We start from the raw sequence: 18,048 nt of genomic DNA, 5'->3' as shown, positions 1-18,048 counted from the left end.
AAAACAGCGCAGAGACATGGCCCAGGCCGTGCGGCAGAACAGGCAGCAAATAGCAACCGTCTGTACCGAGTAGCCAGAGTAGTGATGGCCTGTGTGCTGTGGAAAGTGGCAGGCTTGCTTTCAACCAGTCCTTAGAGCTGCAGGAAGGGTCGGGCTGTGCAGCGTGTGCAGGGTTTGGGCTTTGGTGGTTCAAGGTTGAAAAAGACCAAACTCAATATTGCTGCTCTGGTGCACCAGTTGGCAAATACTGAAGGAGCTGATGAAGGAAAGGCCGTCTCATTGTCTTACTGGGACCTGTCTTTTGATTACCTGTTCTGGTTTCTCAGAGCCATGCCCCTTCCCCACAAGTTACTAATCCTGATCTCCCTCCCCAGGTCCTGCACAGCAAGTGGCAGACACAGATGACCAACAGAGGACACTGGTGTCTGCCCTTGGTGTGAGTGAGGGTCCTATGTGCCCACTCCTCCTGTGGTCCAGGACTGTTGGGTCCAGTGCTGCTCAGCGGCTGGCTGCTCTCTCGCTGGCCACAGAGGGACAATAGGCCCAGGAGCTTGAAGGTTTGCTGCTTGCCTTTCCAAGTTGCTCTGCAGGAGGGCCCTAGGCTCCCACCACTGTACACCTCTGGAAAGACAGGTACAGGCACAGCCTCTCAGTGAGCAGGAGCATGGCCACATCCACATGCTTGCTTAGCTGGAAAGCAGCTGTGGAACTAGTTCCTGGTTGAGGGTAATGGTTTGTGGTTCCTCCCGTCAGCAGCAGTTTGGCAGCTGCCCTGAGCTCTCCATCACATGCTGCACAAGCTGTGCCACGCTCCGTGGCCACGATGTCCTCTCTTCTGAGGGCCATGGCCTGGTACCCACTTTCCTTTTAGCTTGCGTTCAGCTGTGCCATTGTGTCTCCTCCTGAGCACGCCCAGGCAGGAGCAGAGCTGAGCGGGCAGCAGCAGCCCAGCACCAGCAGAGCACAGGGCTGCTGCCCTCGCCTGCTGCTCGGTGTCTGAAGAGCTGCAGTCAAGTGCCTCCCACTCAGCGGTGGCTCTGGAGTGCTGCAGAGGTACAAAGGCCCACTGCTGCAATGGGCATTGGCAGCATGGGATGTCCCGTCAGTGCCCACAGGCCCTGAGCCAGGTCCCTCCTGCCTTCCCCAGGACCAGAGATGTGTCCGGTCCAAGGAATGCCGGCAGTGCTGGGCAGAGCTGCCGCTCGCAGGAGCGCAGCGCCCGGCAGCGGCCCTCCATGGAGCGTGTGAGCAGGAGTTCATGGGTTGTGCCGGGCTCCGCACTGGAGCACAGGGGGCTGTGGCCCTGGCTGGGCCCTCGGCTGTGGGGCAGGGGGCAGGGAAGGAGGTGGGGGTCCCAGGTAGGCTCCGTGCCCCTGTGTCAGTGCAGGTGGGGTGTTATTGGCAAAGCCGGGGCTCACCTCGAATCGTGGAGGGGAGGGAAGGCAGCAGCATCCCTGTGTCCCTGCAGGGACCCACTCAAAGAACAGTTTGAAAGCGCTGGAAGTGTTCTTGTTCGCAGTTAATGTGGCTTTATTATGAATGTGTTGGGCTCCTCTCTCGACAGCAGTTAGTTACAGAGTGTTTCACATGGAAATGAGCAAAAGGACAGAACTCGAGGAACTAAATTCAAAAAGAAACATGATGCTGAAGAAAAGAATCAGGGCTCTGTTCTTAAGACGTTTAGCATAGAAGAAGCTAGGAGCACAGGTTGCCATTTCAATACAGTTAAGACGTTCACTTCTTTAATTATAGGTTTAAAATAGTATTTTGTACCTATTACATACAGGAAGATTACGCGTTGTTGCCCACATGCAGAAACAAGCAAAAGCAGAGTTTAACTCTTTCTCTCTATAGTTTTGTATTACCTCTGGCTCTGGATGGGTTCTGCTGGCTCCTGCAGGCTCAGCAGGGGCAGAATCTTTACAAGTTGGCATTTTTACAAGGTTTTTTTTCCCCCGTAGTCTTTTAAGCTGGAGGGAGGGGAAGTGAGGAGAGGGAGGGCAAGGAGGGAAGTTGAAGGGAGAAAAGATGGACACAAAAGACTGAACAAAAAGTGTGGTGCCTCGAGGCGGGAGCAAACTGGCGCAGGATAAAGGTGTCCAAGCAGCACGGCTGCAGTGAGCAGCAGCACTGAGCACGTGGTTTTCGCTGGAACATGTGCCAGTGCCCACACTCCTGCCTGGAGGACACAGGCACCTTGCAAAGCCTCACTACTGCTGCTGCTTAGTCACAACTGCTTCAAGTTTGAAACTGAGAAACATTCATGTGTGGGTCTATCTAAAGTTAGTGCATTAGCTTTACACCTAGCCACGCTTCGGGATCCAGGGAGCCAGTCAATGAGGGTCGCATTCGTTCCTGCACTGCTGGCAGCAGCCCACCGCAGGTGAGCCAGGAGCTTCCCCCTACCCCAGCAGTGTCTAGGGGCAGCAGGAGCAGCTGTGGTACCACCTGCAGGCGCTTGCCATAACCAGCACTCATGGGCACTGACCCCATTGGGTTACAGAGAATGACGTTTATTCTTCTGGCAGACACACTGTGATTCCATGGTTAGAATGAGTACAGCACAGGGCAGGGATTTGCTGAGTCCCTGGGTGAGCTGACATGCTCCTAGCAAGGGCTTTGCTGAAGGGCTGGCTGTGGCCAGCCTCAGCCTTGTGCTGCAGCCGCTGCGGTTCAGACATGGCCGTGCCGGCTGCCGGCAGAGCCCCGCTGCTGCCAGCAGGTTCTCTGTGGCCTTTGTATGTTGCTGTTCAAATTGCAGCATCTAAGTATTTGCGCTGAGAAACCTCTGAACTAAGAGCACACGGTGTCATGTCAACATGTATAAATTAAAATAGTAAATCCACACAAAACTCAGCTTAACATCAAAAAATAAATATATAAATTAAATGCAAAATAAACAATTTCCCTAGAAACTCCATTTTAATCCCAGGAGCAAGTTTCTAAGCAGCATTTCCTTTGTGTCAGCTGCCAGAAAAGAAGCACTGAGACCGATGTGTCCCAGGCAAGCACAACACAGGATCCTGGATGCTTATTATGAAGTCAGACCTCGGCGCCGCGCCAAGCACAGTGGGTGACACAGCAGATGGAAATACCTTTGAGCTGTACGTCAAGCCTTGCAGTATTGCTTTCTGGCTCATTCCTCCTTCCCCAGAGCACACCCTACTGCCACTCTTTGTCTTACAGAAAGATAAACGCCATCTTTGTGGTAAGTCCTTCTTGCAACGCCCTCAGATTCTAACATTCCTGCTGCTCTCCCTGCAGGAGCTCCGCAGCTGGGATGGCTCTGGACACTAAGGAGGCTCTGGGTGACTGTTAATAGCAATGATGCACTCGGGGCTACGCTCGTGCCAGGATGGCCACCGAGCAACACCCACAGGAGCTGTGCCAGCAGCAGGCTGTGCAGCGCGCACAGCGCTGTGTGACAGCACCTCCACTGTGCTGCAGCAGGGCTCTGCTTGTCCCTGCCTCTGGTGCGGAGGGCCTGAGAGCAGCTACACTTGCTAAACTACTCTCCCCGAGTGTTTTTGGAAGGGGCTCTCTTTCCGTACACCGCAGGTTCTGTTCCCTGCATCCTGGACTCATGAGGGGACAACACAAAGCTTGAACACAGCTAAGAGCTCAAGCCGGTGGCATACAGCCAGCAAGGGACCTGCTGCTGCTGCAGAGCTGTCACACGCCAGCTACACCGGCCAGACAAGAGCCTCTATCAGGTGGGTTCCTCAGCTGCCTCACCACAATCCTCAAGAAAGCCTTTGGTTTACAAGGACAGGGAGGTTTCTCGTACATCTTAGGCAAACAGCGGCCGGGGTTGTTTCAGCCCTTCTACTTTAGAGGGGGCTGTAGTTGTGCGTTTGGATACTCTGCTTGTGTGACTCCACAGGCAACAGCCCCTCTGTGCCTCCTACTGTCACACTGCTGATGTGCAGGAGGAAGTCGGCCACTGTGAGTGCAAAGCTCAAGTTAGCAGGTTAGGAATGTGCTCCTTGTAGCAAAGAACAGGTAGAACCCTCCCCTCCCACCTACATCCCCAAAACTGTCCTTCATCCCAGTTCCTTGGTCATAGCCAGCAGGTGAAGCAGGATGCTACAACCAAACACTTGGAACAGAAACCTGCAGTGAGAGCTGGCAAGCAGGGGTCCTGCCTAGCTGGAGTACAGCACCCTTGCTCAGAACACCACCTGTATGTTCAGGATGGGAGATGGAAAAATGACCTTCACTGTCACGTTACAGTTGGAGGGTTTTGCCTTCCCTCATTTCCTAGGTTCATTTTCTTTGCAGATCAGTTTTCTTCTCTGTACCCCTACCCTCCATGCACTGTCTACATGCAGCATCAGCACTTCAGCCCTCACCAGAAAGATGAGGTTTGTGGTGCTACAAGTTAAATGGCAAGGCAGCCAGGAAGAGAGTAGAACAAGCTCTCACAGCAGCAAGGCAGCCAAAATAGTCTACAGAAACGGTACAGGCAGCCGAATAAAGCAGGGAAAATGAAAGTGCCCCTGGCCTGCAACTGCTCTTGCACAAATTCTCAGCTCAGTCCAGAGTGTTAGAGCCCTACACTTCTTTCTCATGGCATCCAGTGCTGAGCTAGATGGATACCCGATTGCCTGACAAATGGGAACCATGTAGAGGACTAAACCAGAGAAGAACTGGACTGTGATTAGATGGTGTCTCTGATGTTGCATCGGTGATTGGAGAGTCAATGGATGAATGCAAAGTGCGGAAGATTTAGAATTCGATCTTACAGGCTGGAAAAGATTCATCCTGCATCACAACAGTGCTGCTGCTTGCCAGTACCATGATGTTTAGCTCCTGCTGTTTCTCATGGGTCTGTTGGTACCATTCTCGTGTGACTTCAGTATCATGTGTTGGGATCAATGTCACCTGGGAAAAGAAAGCAACAGAAATGATTGTCTGAGAACACCTGCAGTGACAAACAATGCCCACAGGAGCTGAGGCTAAAATTTCCCTTTCATTTTGGAACACTGTACCCTTGATACTTCTTGTTCTATTTAATGTCTTTCAGAGGTCAGGCTCTCTAAGGCAGAGCTGGTGCTTTATTTTATGCACTACCAGCACAATGGCTGCAAACTGGCAGGACTAAGGTCTTAATGATGCAAACAGCTGCAGTGCAGGGGAAAGCATCACCCTGTGGAGCTCCTGAAACAGCCTTAGAAAGATCCCTCAGTGTGAAAATGAACAATTCTCAAAGTGTCACTGTTAACCGCCTGACAGTAGGCTTTATGTGTCTACTGACCCAACGTGCGACTTTGGGACCTTGAAATCTGAGGCTGCTTGATCTGAAAGAACATACGCACTTTCTTGTACCTGGCTTCAGAGGGAGTGCCTACCCAGAACGTCCTGCAAACTGAACTGAGCAAGAACTATGGGTAAGAACACTCTGGTTTGAAAGCACTAATAAAAAGTTGCCATCAGAAAGATCATCAGTGAGCAACAAATGCCACTGGGTGTGGGACGCTGTGATGAGCGTACAGACTGTGATGGTGCTTGTTCTCACTTGAGGAAGACAAGGAGAAGTGTATGGTCGCTAAATGCTTCCTCCCCTCAGAAGGAAAGGAGGACCTACCTGCTTCCACTCGCACCACTTTGGGGGTGTGCTCATCATGGGTACAGTTACTCTTCTAAGATTGCAGAGCAAGACTTCCCCAGTACCATTTGCTTCCTCTCAGTATGTCCTCCTGTACTCTCTCTGGGTATCTATCTCTCTGACACACACCTCCTCCCCATCACTTGTGACACAAGTAGCATCACACGCTCCTTGGCATTCCCGTGACCTACCTGCAGGTTCTCCCCCCACTGAGACTTCCCCTCCAGGAGGGCATCCAACACTGCACGGCTTGGTTCTCCATTGGCTGCATCATTCCCACTCACAACATAATATGAAGCTCGAACCCGCTTGAAGAACTCTGGATCCGTGTTCTTTCCACTGCAATGGTTGGGGATGTATGCCAAGTCCACATAGACAGGTGGACCCATGGGCACAGGCAAACTGCTCTTAGGACTACTGGAAGCTTCAGGAAAAAAAAAAAAACAAAAAAGAGACTATCAAAACCCTACTGGAAAGAACAAACTCTCAAATTAACACTGAAGGGCTCGAATTCCAGGAAGCTCCATTTCCCCAGCAGCTGCAGCAACAAAGTTAAGATTTATCCATTTATCTGCTGCTTGGAGGTGACCTGGGTGTATTTCTGGACCACTGCTGTCACAGCGCTTGGAAGGGAAAGAGAGTTCTGCTGTTCTGTCGGGAGCGACTGGAAGTCTTTAGGCTCAGAAGCTTTTCCTGAAGAAGGGAAACAAAAATCTCCATTATTAGCTTTTGCAGAGCTGTTGTTCCAATCAATACTTAGTACTGAATTTTGTTCATTTTTTGCTAAAGAAACCCATTCTGATGGCCTTTATATGCTATCCTAAGGTATTACAGTAGCCTTCTGGATGCTCCACACCAGCTTTCTGCCATCCCTGTGAATTGCTGCCATTCCAAGGACTCTATTGTTCTTTCCTATCAACCTTTTGTACCTCTTTTCTTCATTTGCTGCTGCTTACATTTATGAGATGAGGGATGGTCAAATGAGCTGTTATATTCAGCAATATATGCGCATATATACACACACACAACCCATAGAAGGACTGTGCCTCCCCTCCCTCCTGCTCTCTGTGGAATCACAGAGGCCTCTGTCCTCTTTTTCCTTCCATATACTATGATCTCTGGGTAGCCCCTTCTGTGAGCAAAAAGCCACTAACTACTAGGATGGACACCTCATTGTGCTGCCTGGCTGCTACACAAAGAATCCCTTCCTTTCCCAGCCAGTATTAGGGATGCTGACTCCTCACCCCAGGTTTGTTTTGGGCAACTCACAGCACTGCTCCATGCACAACCTCTACATCCTGTAGCTTTGTCTCAGCCCTCCCTTCAGACTCACGTATCCAGGCACTGCATCTTGCCAGTTCTGTGCAGTACCTCCAAGATACGCCTGTGGTGCAGGCTCTCTCCTGACTGCACTTTATGTGCCTGTCAGTTGATCATGAGCATCAGCTCTCTCAGCTGTCAGTTCAGTCCACATTCCTGTGCAGAGTCCTGCTGGGCCTAGCGCTGTGATCACCTCACTGCTCTGACCACTACTTTCCTCTCACTCCCCACTACACCGAGCAGCCCCTTCATCAACCATGTGGCTTGTACATCGCCGCTGCTGCCAGTGACACCATCTGTCAGTGACACCAGTTTGCCTCTCCTGGGCTGTATTTGCAACACACAAGTACAAGGGCTCTCTTTGTGTCTTTCCCTTCAGCTGTTCTCACGCGAGAGGAGTTTCCTGTAGCGCCTCTGCAAACCTTCCCCCACTTCTATCACACCCTCTCTTTGCTGCAGTGTCTGCAATGGGCAGACACTAAGACCACAGACATCAGCTGTTTTACAGTTTTCTCCATTCTTTAGGGTACACAGAGAAGCTGTGGCTGCCCCATCCCTGGCAGTGCTCAAGGCCAGGTTGGACACAGGGGCTTGGAGCAAGCTGCTCCAGTGGAAGGGGTCCCTGCCCGTGGCAGGGCTTGGAGCTGGAGGAGCTGTAAGGTCCCTTCCCACCCAAACCAGCCTGGGATTCTCTGATTCTATGGACATGCATGCTTAAGAATTTCTTACCGGGGTTTGTTTTGATGCCATTAACAAGGCTCTTGCCAGGGTTACTGTGGCTGCTCCGGGATAACTCATCCTCCGGCTGCACCGTTCCACCGCGTGGTTTGGGCTTTTCTCCACCATCTCTTTCTTTCTTGGCAGTGACAGATTTTGGAGATTTGTCCGATGGCTGTTTCACAGGAGTGGGGGATCGTTTCCCTTTCACGTCTATTTTACGGGCAGGTGAGGAAGACTTGGGCTTGCTCAAAGGCTTCCTCACACCTTTGTTCTTCTCTTTTATGTCTTTCTTGGAGATTTTATCAGTTCTGTTCATGCTTTGCTCATTTACCAACATATCAGGGTCTACCATGCAGACGTCAGGGTGAGGAGGGTGGGGATGGGGATCTACCATTGGAACCGGCTGAGGATCATGGCTGGACCTAGAACTGGTGTGATGAGCATTCCCAACAGCTTTGTCCACTGGGAGGAAATCGGCATCTTCATCCGAGTCCATGTTGGCATCTGCTGTGATGGATGGACATTCTTCTGTCTCAGGCGGGACATCTGAGTCTGACTGAGAGGTTCCAGAATCACTCACTGATGTTGGAGGAGTTTCCTCCACTGTGGCACTTTGCATGGGGCTACTACCAGTGTGGGGTGGTCTTCCTTGCACTGAAGGATGACCATCCTCTTGTGAGAGGTCACTATCCTCAGAGAGCTCATGAGGGCTTGGGTTGATGAATGAGGGAGAGAGTTCTCCTTTCCTGTGCTTGTATTCACATGAGGAGAATTTCTGTCCACAATCAGAACTGCCTCTGAAATGTGGCTCCATCTCATGCGAAGCATCTCCACGGTCCTCTGTTTTTCCACCCTTCTGCACATCTGGGAAAAAGGGCTGGAAACTGTGTGCAGGGGACACCAGAGAGGAAGGACGGCTCTGCCTCTCTGTGTCCGCTTTGCCCGCACATGGAGAAAAACTGCTGTCAGAATCGGCACATGGCTTTTCATCTTTTGCTTGTGCTGCATGGTACGTACTTTGGAAAGCTTGCAGACTGGTGCTCACCTCTGTTGGACCATTGGCTGTGGTTTCATCTTTGGCTGTGATTTCATCTTTGTGCTGATGATGAGGAAATGATGTCAGGACATCAGGGAGAGATGTCAGTGTCATCGGGTGTTCTGCAAATGGTGTCTTCTGCTCTGGGCTGCTTACACAGGGTTGCTGTTGTTTCTCTGCAGAGAATAGTGTGCGGCCTGAGCTCTGCCATTCCTTTCTGCTTGAGGAAATGCTGTCACCCATGCCACTGGTGAATGGAGAACCATGTTCTTTAGCAAACACAAAGTCTTTGGTTTCAGCTGTATGTGTTTTCACAGCACTATCTGGAATCTGTGGAGACACATCCCAATGACTCTTGGTACCAGGTTCCTCTCCTGCACCTGTGTATGTGGAAAGCATATGGGAGTACAAACTTTCTGCTTTAGTTGGGATCACAGGAGTGGTAGCTTCAGATGAAGGTTCCTCTGACAGGCTGGAAGATTCATCTTTCAGCTGATGCTGGGGCACAGCCTCCCTTTCCGCAGCTTTGGAGAATAACTTATCTTCTTCATACGGACTCAGTGGTGAGAATTTAGCAAAAGATGAGCCAAGGCTGCTGGTTTTCTCAGGAACCTCCAAGTACTCATCTTTCTTCCCGTCGTCTGACAGCAAAGCACAAGCAGCCTTTAAAGGAAGAGAGATATCCCCAGAATGGCTTGCCAGGGTTTGCTCATGTCTGAGCATACTGGATGTTTCACTCTTTCCTAGCAGGGAGCATTGGAATCCCGAACGGCTGTGCATCACTGTGCCCTCTGCTGTGGGGCTCTTTTTGAACACCTCTTCCTGTTTTCCAGAAGCAGATTTCAAGTCTATGACTTGGACCTGGCTCTCCGAGGCTGCTGCTGCACTTGGATAGTCTGTTACACAGAAATGCGATTCTTCCGTGGAATGTTCAGCAACTTCTCCCTTTTGTGAAGAATCTTGTCTGAGCTGGCACACTTCTGAAGTCTGCTGATCTCTGCCCATGTCTGTCAGGTCCCTGTAACCAGCCACTCGTGTCCCCACAACAGTGGCTGACGCAGTTTTCCTACTTCCATATTCCTCCTTCCACGCTGGATCAGAGGGTGACGAGGCAGTAGAACTGGGTGAAATGGACTCCTGACGCGTGCTTTGCAGAAGGGGTTCTGGTACATGAAACCTGTCCGTCGCTGAGATGTGTGCATAGACTGCGCCTGTACCTTCAGCAGGGCTGTGCAGTTTGGACTCCTTCTCAGATTTCTCCTTAGCACCTTTTTCTAACTCTGAGTCACTCGTGCTTTCTTCCCCTCGACCTGCTTTCTCATAGAATGTGCCTTTGGGGTTTGAGCTTTCAGATTTCAGGAACAGAGATACCTGCTCCTGCCTAGACAGAAGGATGTTTTCATCGGGACAGGCAGCATCAGCATAAGCCGCTGATTTTTGTTGATAAAATGTATCAGCCATGTCTGTGAGAGAGGCAAATGCTGTGCTTGCAGGTGATGGGTGCAGTTCAGAGTCCAATTCTTCTGGCAAAGCAGAAGACACCTTCGATTTTTCCTGTCCTGCAGATATCCTAGGCTTATCTCTTTCAGACAACGGCAGGTATCTTTCATGGATGTCTGTATAGTCAAAGGCTGAATCTGCTTTATCTTTAGGGGATGCTGGAGATGACAACTCCTTCTCAGCAGAGGTATAAAGGCAGGACTCTTCTTCCTTTGCGGAGACATAAAAGCTTTGATCTTTTTGAGAAATCAGTGCTGTCGCTGGCATCTTGTCAGTGTGAACTGGGCTGTCTCCACCCTTGGGTTTGAAGGGGGAGGATGCAACTCCAGACACAATCATCTTCTCATAGATGTCAGCATACTTGAAACTCCTTTCATCAGGGTAGGGAGTTGGTTCTCTTTCTTCTTGCTCTTGTCCTGTAAAACTGCCATCATCTCTGGGTCTGCAGACCCCTTCCTCATAGGAATAAGGCTCAGGGGAGATCATGGAATAGGTCTCTGGAGGATATGCCACCTGGCCGGCAGAACCTGCAGCCTCAGCATGGCCCATGGAAGCACTGCTTTTTTGATAAGGGCCTTGTCCTAGGAGGGAGTGTGCATGCTGCCCTGAACCTGAAGCACTTCCTTCTGGGGATGTTGCTATATATCCATATTCTGCTGGTCTTGTAGATTGCAACAGAGTAGATGCTGCTGCCATCTGCTCTTTTCCTCCTGTAGAGTCATAGAGACCTTTAGTGGGTTTACAGTCATCCTCTTGCTTTCTATCTGACTTGCATTTACAATCTATTTCCTGATACAAACCACTGATGTCTGATTTCACTGATTTCTTCTTCAGTGGGACTTCCTCCTGTAAAAGTGGCTGGCACTGATCTAACTGGTAAGGCCTCTCTGTTTCTGGTGGTGCGTCAATCTCCTTTTCCTGAGTGGTAGCTATTACAGAGAGGGGAGATGCTGTCAGTGCTTGGTCTAGTGACTTTGCATAGGTATCTAGGGCAGCTTTCTCATCATCATCTAAGTAGGAGTAATCTTGTTTAGATGTCAAGAACAATTCTTGCCTTTGTTTGTTTCCAGCTAATGCTTTGGCCTGATTTTCCTCACCAAAGACGTATCGAGAAGACAGAGGAGAGCTTTCCATTTGTGTTCTTTCTGGGAGCACGATGTCAGTAGGAACTGTTTCCTCTTTCTTTGTTTCTGATGAAGGTTTGGCACTCTTCTGTGTGTCTTCTTTGTAATCATGTGATTCTACCTTTAAACATGCCGTTTCTGCTTGCTGTAGCACAGGTTTGTCTTCAGCATGGCAGGGATTCTCATCCTCTTCCTTGGGTAACTGCCCTCCTCTTCCAGCATCTCTTCCTTCCTGAAGATACCCAGATGCAGAGCCCCATATTTCCCTTTCTGCTCCCCTCCAGGTGTGACTGGCAGGCACTTTAGGAGACAGGATCTCCTCCTCCCGCATTTTAGGAGAGGATTTTGTTTCGTATGCTGGTACCTCGTCCAAGAATGTGCTCTCTCTCTCTTTATCATATCTCTGCCTCCTTCCCTGAACAGGTTTCTCCTCCACCTCTTCTGGGAACCACACTTTCTTTTCACAACTTAAATCTTTCATGTAAAAGTCTTCCATTTCCGGAGATTTTTCTTCTTGAGCTTCATCGAACCTGCAAGGTTTTACACCTTCAGCAGAAACGTGTGAAGATGTTTTATCCTCAGTTGGGCTACATTCTGTGAAGTGTAAGCCCTTTGCATCTGGAGATACTTCCTGAGAGTCCAAGCCTGCAGTCCTTCCCCTAAATGGACCCTTTTCTGATGCAGAAAATAAACTGCTGTCATCTGGAGACGTATCTTCAGTTGAGCTATCTCTGAGCGATGGGTCTTTAACTGAGCTACTTTCTGGACAAGGAAAAGATTTCGACACTTCTTCTGTGGGTTCTTTGGCAAAAATTTTCAGTGACTTTTCATATGCAGCTGGGCTCTGCTCTGTGAAATCCAGGGATTTCGTAGCTTCTGGATGGAGTTTAGCAGTAAACCCAGACATGGCTTTTTCTTCTGTGAAACTGAGAGATTTGATGTCTTCTGAAGAAATTCCTTTAACAAAAATGTCTGAAGAGATTTCCTTGGGGCTCTCAGTGAGAGAAATGGATTTAGTCTCTTCTGGAGAAATGTCTTTAATGGAAACATGAGAAGACTTGTCTTCTTCTGAGGTGTCTCCTGTGAAATACAGCACTTTTCCTTCTTCTGCAGTCACTCCCTTAACAGAAATATCTGAGGACTTTTCTTTACCAATACTTTCTTCTGTAAAAGAAAGCGATTTGGTATCATCTGGTGAAAACTGTGAAGATTTGTCACTTTCAGATTTGCTTTGGCTTGTGAACTGTGGAGATGTTTCTGTGGTAGAGAATGGCTCAAAAGACAAGTGCTTTGAAAATCCCATTAAACTTTCTGTCATGGATTTAGTTCCTTGCTCTTTTTCTGGCTCCGGAAATGTATCTGTGCTGGGGTGGAGCCACACCGGACGCTCCTCCTTCTCCCCTATCACCACTGTGTCCTGCTTATGGTAGGAGAGCCAGGGCAGTTCCTCCTTCCCCAGGGGTTCTTCCTGCACCTCCTCTCCAGGAGACACTGGAACGTCACTGCCCCGGTCCAGCTTGTGCTGTCCAGGTCCAGGCACTTCTTTTGCGTGTCTGTATTTCGCTGCAGATACCTCGTCTTCTCCGAGAGTTTCACCCTTGGTTCCCTTCACCACAACAGAAGTTTGGCCTTCCAATTTCTTGGCAGCATCATCTCTTTGTTTTTCAAATAGATCTGAATCGACTGTTTCTAGTTTTTCCTCCACTGGAGACTGGTAGAAAGGTGTGTGTCCTGCGCTAGTGGGGCCAGAAGTGGTGGGAGAGGCCATTTTGACGGTACTGTCGTCAGGACTCATGCATCGTTCTTCAGCCTCTGCAGCATCAGCCTGGGAAAATGGTGTTTCTCCAGAGGACAGTGGCAGACCAGAAGTCTGCATCACTTGCGGGGGAGCATCGATTAACACGTTACCAGGACATCCTTGGTGAGCGAACATGGGGGCAGTGTAATGCCCCCTGAGTTTCTCAGGCATTTCAATATTTGGAGTCCCATCTTCTTCTTCCTCTTCATCTTCTGCCTCTTCATGAAGATCCTTTTTTTGAGCTTCCAGTTTTCTCTCTCCTTCTGCTAACGCTTGGAAATCTTCAGGGGGTGGAGACTTAAAATATTTGTCTTCCTCCAAGGATGATGTAGGAGAGATCGTGCCAGCAGAGGGAACATAGTCGAGACCTTGGGTTGCTTCAGTCCGAGAGGAGGGCATGCTGTTTACTGTGTCTAAAAGTAAAGAGCTTTTCCCAGTCTCTTCTGTCTGTGGTGCTGTTATAGATGCAACAGATTGGTCTTCTGCTACTGAAGTTGCAAAAGATGAAAGCTTATCGCATTCTGTAATGGAGGTAGCAGAGGATATATGTTCCTCCTCAGCTAGAGGCGCTGCCACAATGTTTGTAGGATATGCCAGGATTTCAGACTCCTGGCCAACATAGCTCTTGGCTGAAAGGTCAGCAGCAGGCATGGCCTGTATTCCATGTATTACTTCAAAAGAGACTGGGTGGTCAGGAACAGAAATGTCATAGGCATTGACATCATACTTCAAATGTGGGATCCTCTCTTCCTGTTCATCGTGTATTTCTTCATCAGAAATGGTCTGCTCTGTTTCTGAGTATCCTGGGATTGTTTCATCTTGGATATATGACACATGTTCCGCTGTTGCCCCTGGCGTGACTGGCAGGCTGCTCAGATATGACTCTTCCTTTCTTATGTCCTTTCCAAGTAACTTGGTTTTCTCACCCATGTCACTAAATTCTTTTTCCTTTTCTGTAGTGGTAAATATTTTATCCTCCCTCTCATCCTGATTCAGCTCATAGAAGTTTCTGTTCTTTTCCTTCTCCTCTGCCTTCACAGGGTGCTCTTCCTTTTCTTCCAGTTCTGCCTTTTCTATCACATCTTCTCTCTTTTCCTTTTCACCCTCTTCCCGTTCCTCTGTCCCCTCACAAGTCTTTGTTTCTGTTTCCCTCTGTTTTCTGTCCAAAGGGATTTTCTCCTCTTCCTCCTTTTCTTCCTCTCTGAGCATTGATGATCGAACACCCTTTGCTAAGAGGTCTATCTGTGATGGCACCTGCTCTTTGTCTGCCAACAGCTGAACTTCCTTGTCCTGCTCAGCCTTTGTCTCGCAGTGTTTTATGTCACGATTTTCATCTATTGTTCTTTCATCCTCTATTTTTTCAGCAAGTCCTGCTCTCGGTTCTAGCTGAGGGACTGTCTTTTCCTCTGCTGGTGATGCTTTGTCCATATCAGCAGTAGTCATTACCTGATCAGAAATGTTTGTTTTCAAAAGCAGATCCACTTCAAGGCAGCTCTGAGCAATCACGTCAGCAGAGTCTTTCATCTCAGTTTCAGGTATTCTCATAATCTGATCACTAACCTCAATATCAGACACTTCTTGCATCACCTGCAAGGCCTCTTTCTCCTCATGCTTCATTTCCTCAAAGTCCTTTGTAAGATCTTCTGGTGAAGACAGGACTAACCTCTGTTCAGCTATGGAAGCCTCTTCTGGCTCCACCTGTACGGGTGCCTTCTCCATTGGTGACATCTTCAGGTCAGCAGGTATTTCCTTTTCAGGTTTGATCTTGATCTTCTCAGTTTTGAGTCTGCCTGGAACTTTTGCCTTGTATAATGTTTTTCTCACTTCTGGGGTAAATGGTTTCAAGTCTGGTTTAGAATTTTTTTTGGGCTCTGGTTTTGTTTCTTTCTTTTTATCCTCTTTCTTGGAATCTTTTTTTTCCTCTTTCTTTCCATCATCTTTTTTTAAGTCCTTTTTCTCTTTCTTAATCTCTTTCTTTTCTTTGTCTTTCTTCTCCTCCAGTTTGGATACTTTCTCTTTGAGATGCTTTTTTCCAACCTTGTCTTTTGCCAGTTTTCTTTTCTCAGCCTTCAGAGCATCACTTGTCTCTGTCTTTATCTTTTCATGTTTAACAGGTTTATCCAGAATTTTCTCTGAGTGTTCTTTAACCTTTTTCTCAATTTTAGCATCCTTTATGACTTCAGGTTTTACCTCCTTAGTCCCCTCCTCCACTGTCTCTTCTTTCTTAGCTTGCTTTGTCACAGATGGCTTGGGGGAAGACTTAAGACTCTCTTTACTGTCAGTTCTTTGTTTAATTTTGGTCTGCTTCAGCACAGGTGGAGGCATTCCAGAAGTGATATCCTTCTGAGTAGCCACTGGGTACCTCAGAAAATCCAGGTGCTTGAGTTTCTCAAGACCTTCCAGTATCTTATTTTGAGGAGCATTTCCAGGAAACAAAACCCTTACAATTTTCTCCGTTGGGCTGGCTGGAAGCCACACTACCAGGGCTGTGATGGATGTGAGATAGGGAACAGAAATTTCACCTTCTTTCCCACTTGCAAGAATTACGCCAGTCTTTGCTTTACTATTGCCAGCCCATTTCTGCATTAGAAACTGCATTTCTTTACTGTCCTTGACAGGATTCAGTATATACATGTCCAGCTTACCCACTCCCATTTTATGAAAAAGTGTGATAGGTTCAATGGTACTGCTCACCACCCTGTACAGAGGCTCTGCTTTAATGCCTAGTCTGCTGAGATACTGCAGTGTCAGACAAGCTTCTTCGATGCTCCTCTTTACTTTCATGGATGATTCAGGCATCTTCAGTTTTTCAGGAACATTGAAAAAGACCACCCCTAGCTCAGGAGAAATTAGGTTCTTCATCCAGTCGCTGTAGTTGGTAGAGCCCTGGGATTGTTCCTCCTCTTGCTCAGCAACTTTCCTCTGCAGCAGCCCATTGATGCCAGGTAGGTTGTCTGCACCAATGTGGGTGAGCAGGATCGAGTCGATCCTATCCAGGTGCCTTACCAGCTTCCAGAAGCAGGATTTTCTGTCAGAGCCACCATCCACAAGGATGTTAAACCCATTGACAGCAAAGAGAGCAGAATCACCTCTTCCCCCAGGGAAGATGTAGCAGCAGGGTTTAGAAAGCTTCAGAAAGCCCCCTGAGGTGGGTGGCTCCAGGAGATCAAATGGTGACGGTACATCAACTGTCTCAGAGACATATTCTGCAAACTCAGACACCCCATCCATTTCTGGCAGAACTGGATCAGGATTCAGTTTCAGATTAATGATTTTCTGAAATCGAGGATGTCCAAGGTTGCTCCAGTCTCCTTCTCCCAAGCACGACACAGTAAGGGAGGCCTTGATATCTGAATCAGTGTCACTGAGAATCTGGGTGACCTAATGAGACAAACACAAGCAATCAAAGGTCAGATACAGCTCTGAGACCAATTCGGCACTACAGAAAACAAAAACCCTGGCAGTATTTCTGCCAGTTAATGCAGAAATAGTGAAGCACCACAAGCCCTGTGCTGGCAGGAAACACTGGGGATAGACTAAACAGTCCAAAAGCAAAAGCCTTTTGCAAATAGTTGCATGGGGCCATGTTCTGCCCTCCTCTGAAATTCTTAATGTTGACAGGCTGCTCCGCTTCCTGACTGTTGGGAGGGCACAGCGACGAGACCTCAGGGAAGAAAAGGAAAGCAGGAACCAACTTGTCCTCTTTCCTTACTTCTTCCTATGTAACCTGGGATATCAGTCCCTGTCTTGGGCTCAAAAGTAGAAGTTTCTCTTTGATTTGTGAATTCTAACCCTGAGGCACCCTTTTCAGTCCTTGTCTGAACTTACCCTTGGTCACTGGCTAGCGAATGATCACACAGCACTTGGTGCAGGTTCAGTGCCATAGGGCTTTCTTTTTTATTCACTCATTTTCTTCCCTGGGACCTATTTTGAAAGTTGTGACTCCATCTCCAGTAACACACAGGGCTGGGGAGGTGTTACATGATCAGTGCGTAGAACTAAGGTCAATAAAATTTCCAAGGCTCCTTAGAGCTATGCTGAACATATCCCCACCAAAGCAGCATTAAACTTCAGACTTCCCAAGTATCTGCAATGAGATTACTACACTGCTTTATACTGTGTTCTCATTCTTAGTCTGCCCTTAATTTACTAGTTAGCATCCAAACAGGTACCAGAAATGAATGAGATCAGCCTAAAATAAACGAAGGTGGGCAGATTTTCTGATTTAATTACAGCACCAATGATTACCACTTGTCAAAATATCACCCAGCCATTCCTGCAGCAACTGTGCATTCAATCAGAGACATTCTAAACATCTGGCACACAGTGATCAGTGAAGTCAGGCTTATCAAAAACTGAAGCAGCATACCTGTATCAGCAATGAGTGCCGGCAGAAAGAGAGTTTAAAGCCTCCGAGGAAAGCTATAGCACACCTAGCTAAGGTCATCGGCATCAGAGCAGAGGTTCAGAAATGTCTCTTAAGGTTTTCAAGACCCCACTGGACAAAGCCCTGAGCAATCTTGTCTAAATTCAGTGCTGACCCTGCTCTATGCAGGAGGCTGGGCTACAGGCTTCTCAAGTATCCTTCCAACCTGAATGACTCTGCAATTCTGTGATTAAATAACAGCATTTGCAGTCGTCTAATCATCATGTAGTTACTTAATCAGCATTTAGTAATCCCCTCATCATCTTCAGACACCCGCAATGAACACTCCGGGCCTTGTGAACAGCTTATGCTTGCTGAACTGACTGTGAAATGAAGAGAAATAGCCACATTTACTAGGGCAGCGATGGCCTCTGATTAATGTTTTTTGGAAGCTTCCCACAGATGTTTTAAGACCTGCTGCAAGAAATGTTGAGTGTCTGCCCTCTGCAGAGGAACTCTGGAAGGTTATTTCAAGATAGGCACTTAAAGGTGGAACCACCCATGCTGCCACCTTAG

General features: G+C 48.3%; 1 protein-coding gene across 1 annotated transcript in view; it reads right to left on the bottom strand.

Moving 5' to 3' along the window:
• Window positions 1-1,258: 1,258 nt before the first annotated feature.
• The window catches only part of MAP1A (microtubule associated protein 1A), a 53,676-nt gene continuing 36,886 nt past the window's right edge, over window positions 1,259-18,048 (bottom strand). Inside the window, exons 5-7 of the mRNA XM_065688673.1 lie at window positions 7,658-16,487; window positions 5,800-6,032; window positions 1,259-4,884 (exon numbers count right to left, since the gene is read on the bottom strand). Coding sequence (XP_065544745.1) covers window positions 4,729-4,884; window positions 5,800-6,032; window positions 7,658-16,487 — 9,219 coding nt within the window. The 3' untranslated portion in view covers window positions 1,259-4,728. The remainder of the gene's footprint in view (window positions 4,885-5,799; window positions 6,033-7,657; window positions 16,488-18,048) is intronic.

This window comes from Lathamus discolor, chromosome 8, assembly GCF_037157495.1.
Source record: "Lathamus discolor isolate bLatDis1 chromosome 8, bLatDis1.hap1, whole genome shotgun sequence".
NCBI lineage: Eukaryota > Metazoa > Chordata > Aves > Psittaciformes > Psittacidae > Lathamus > Lathamus discolor.
This window is presented reverse-complemented; position numbering and strand designations above follow the sequence as displayed.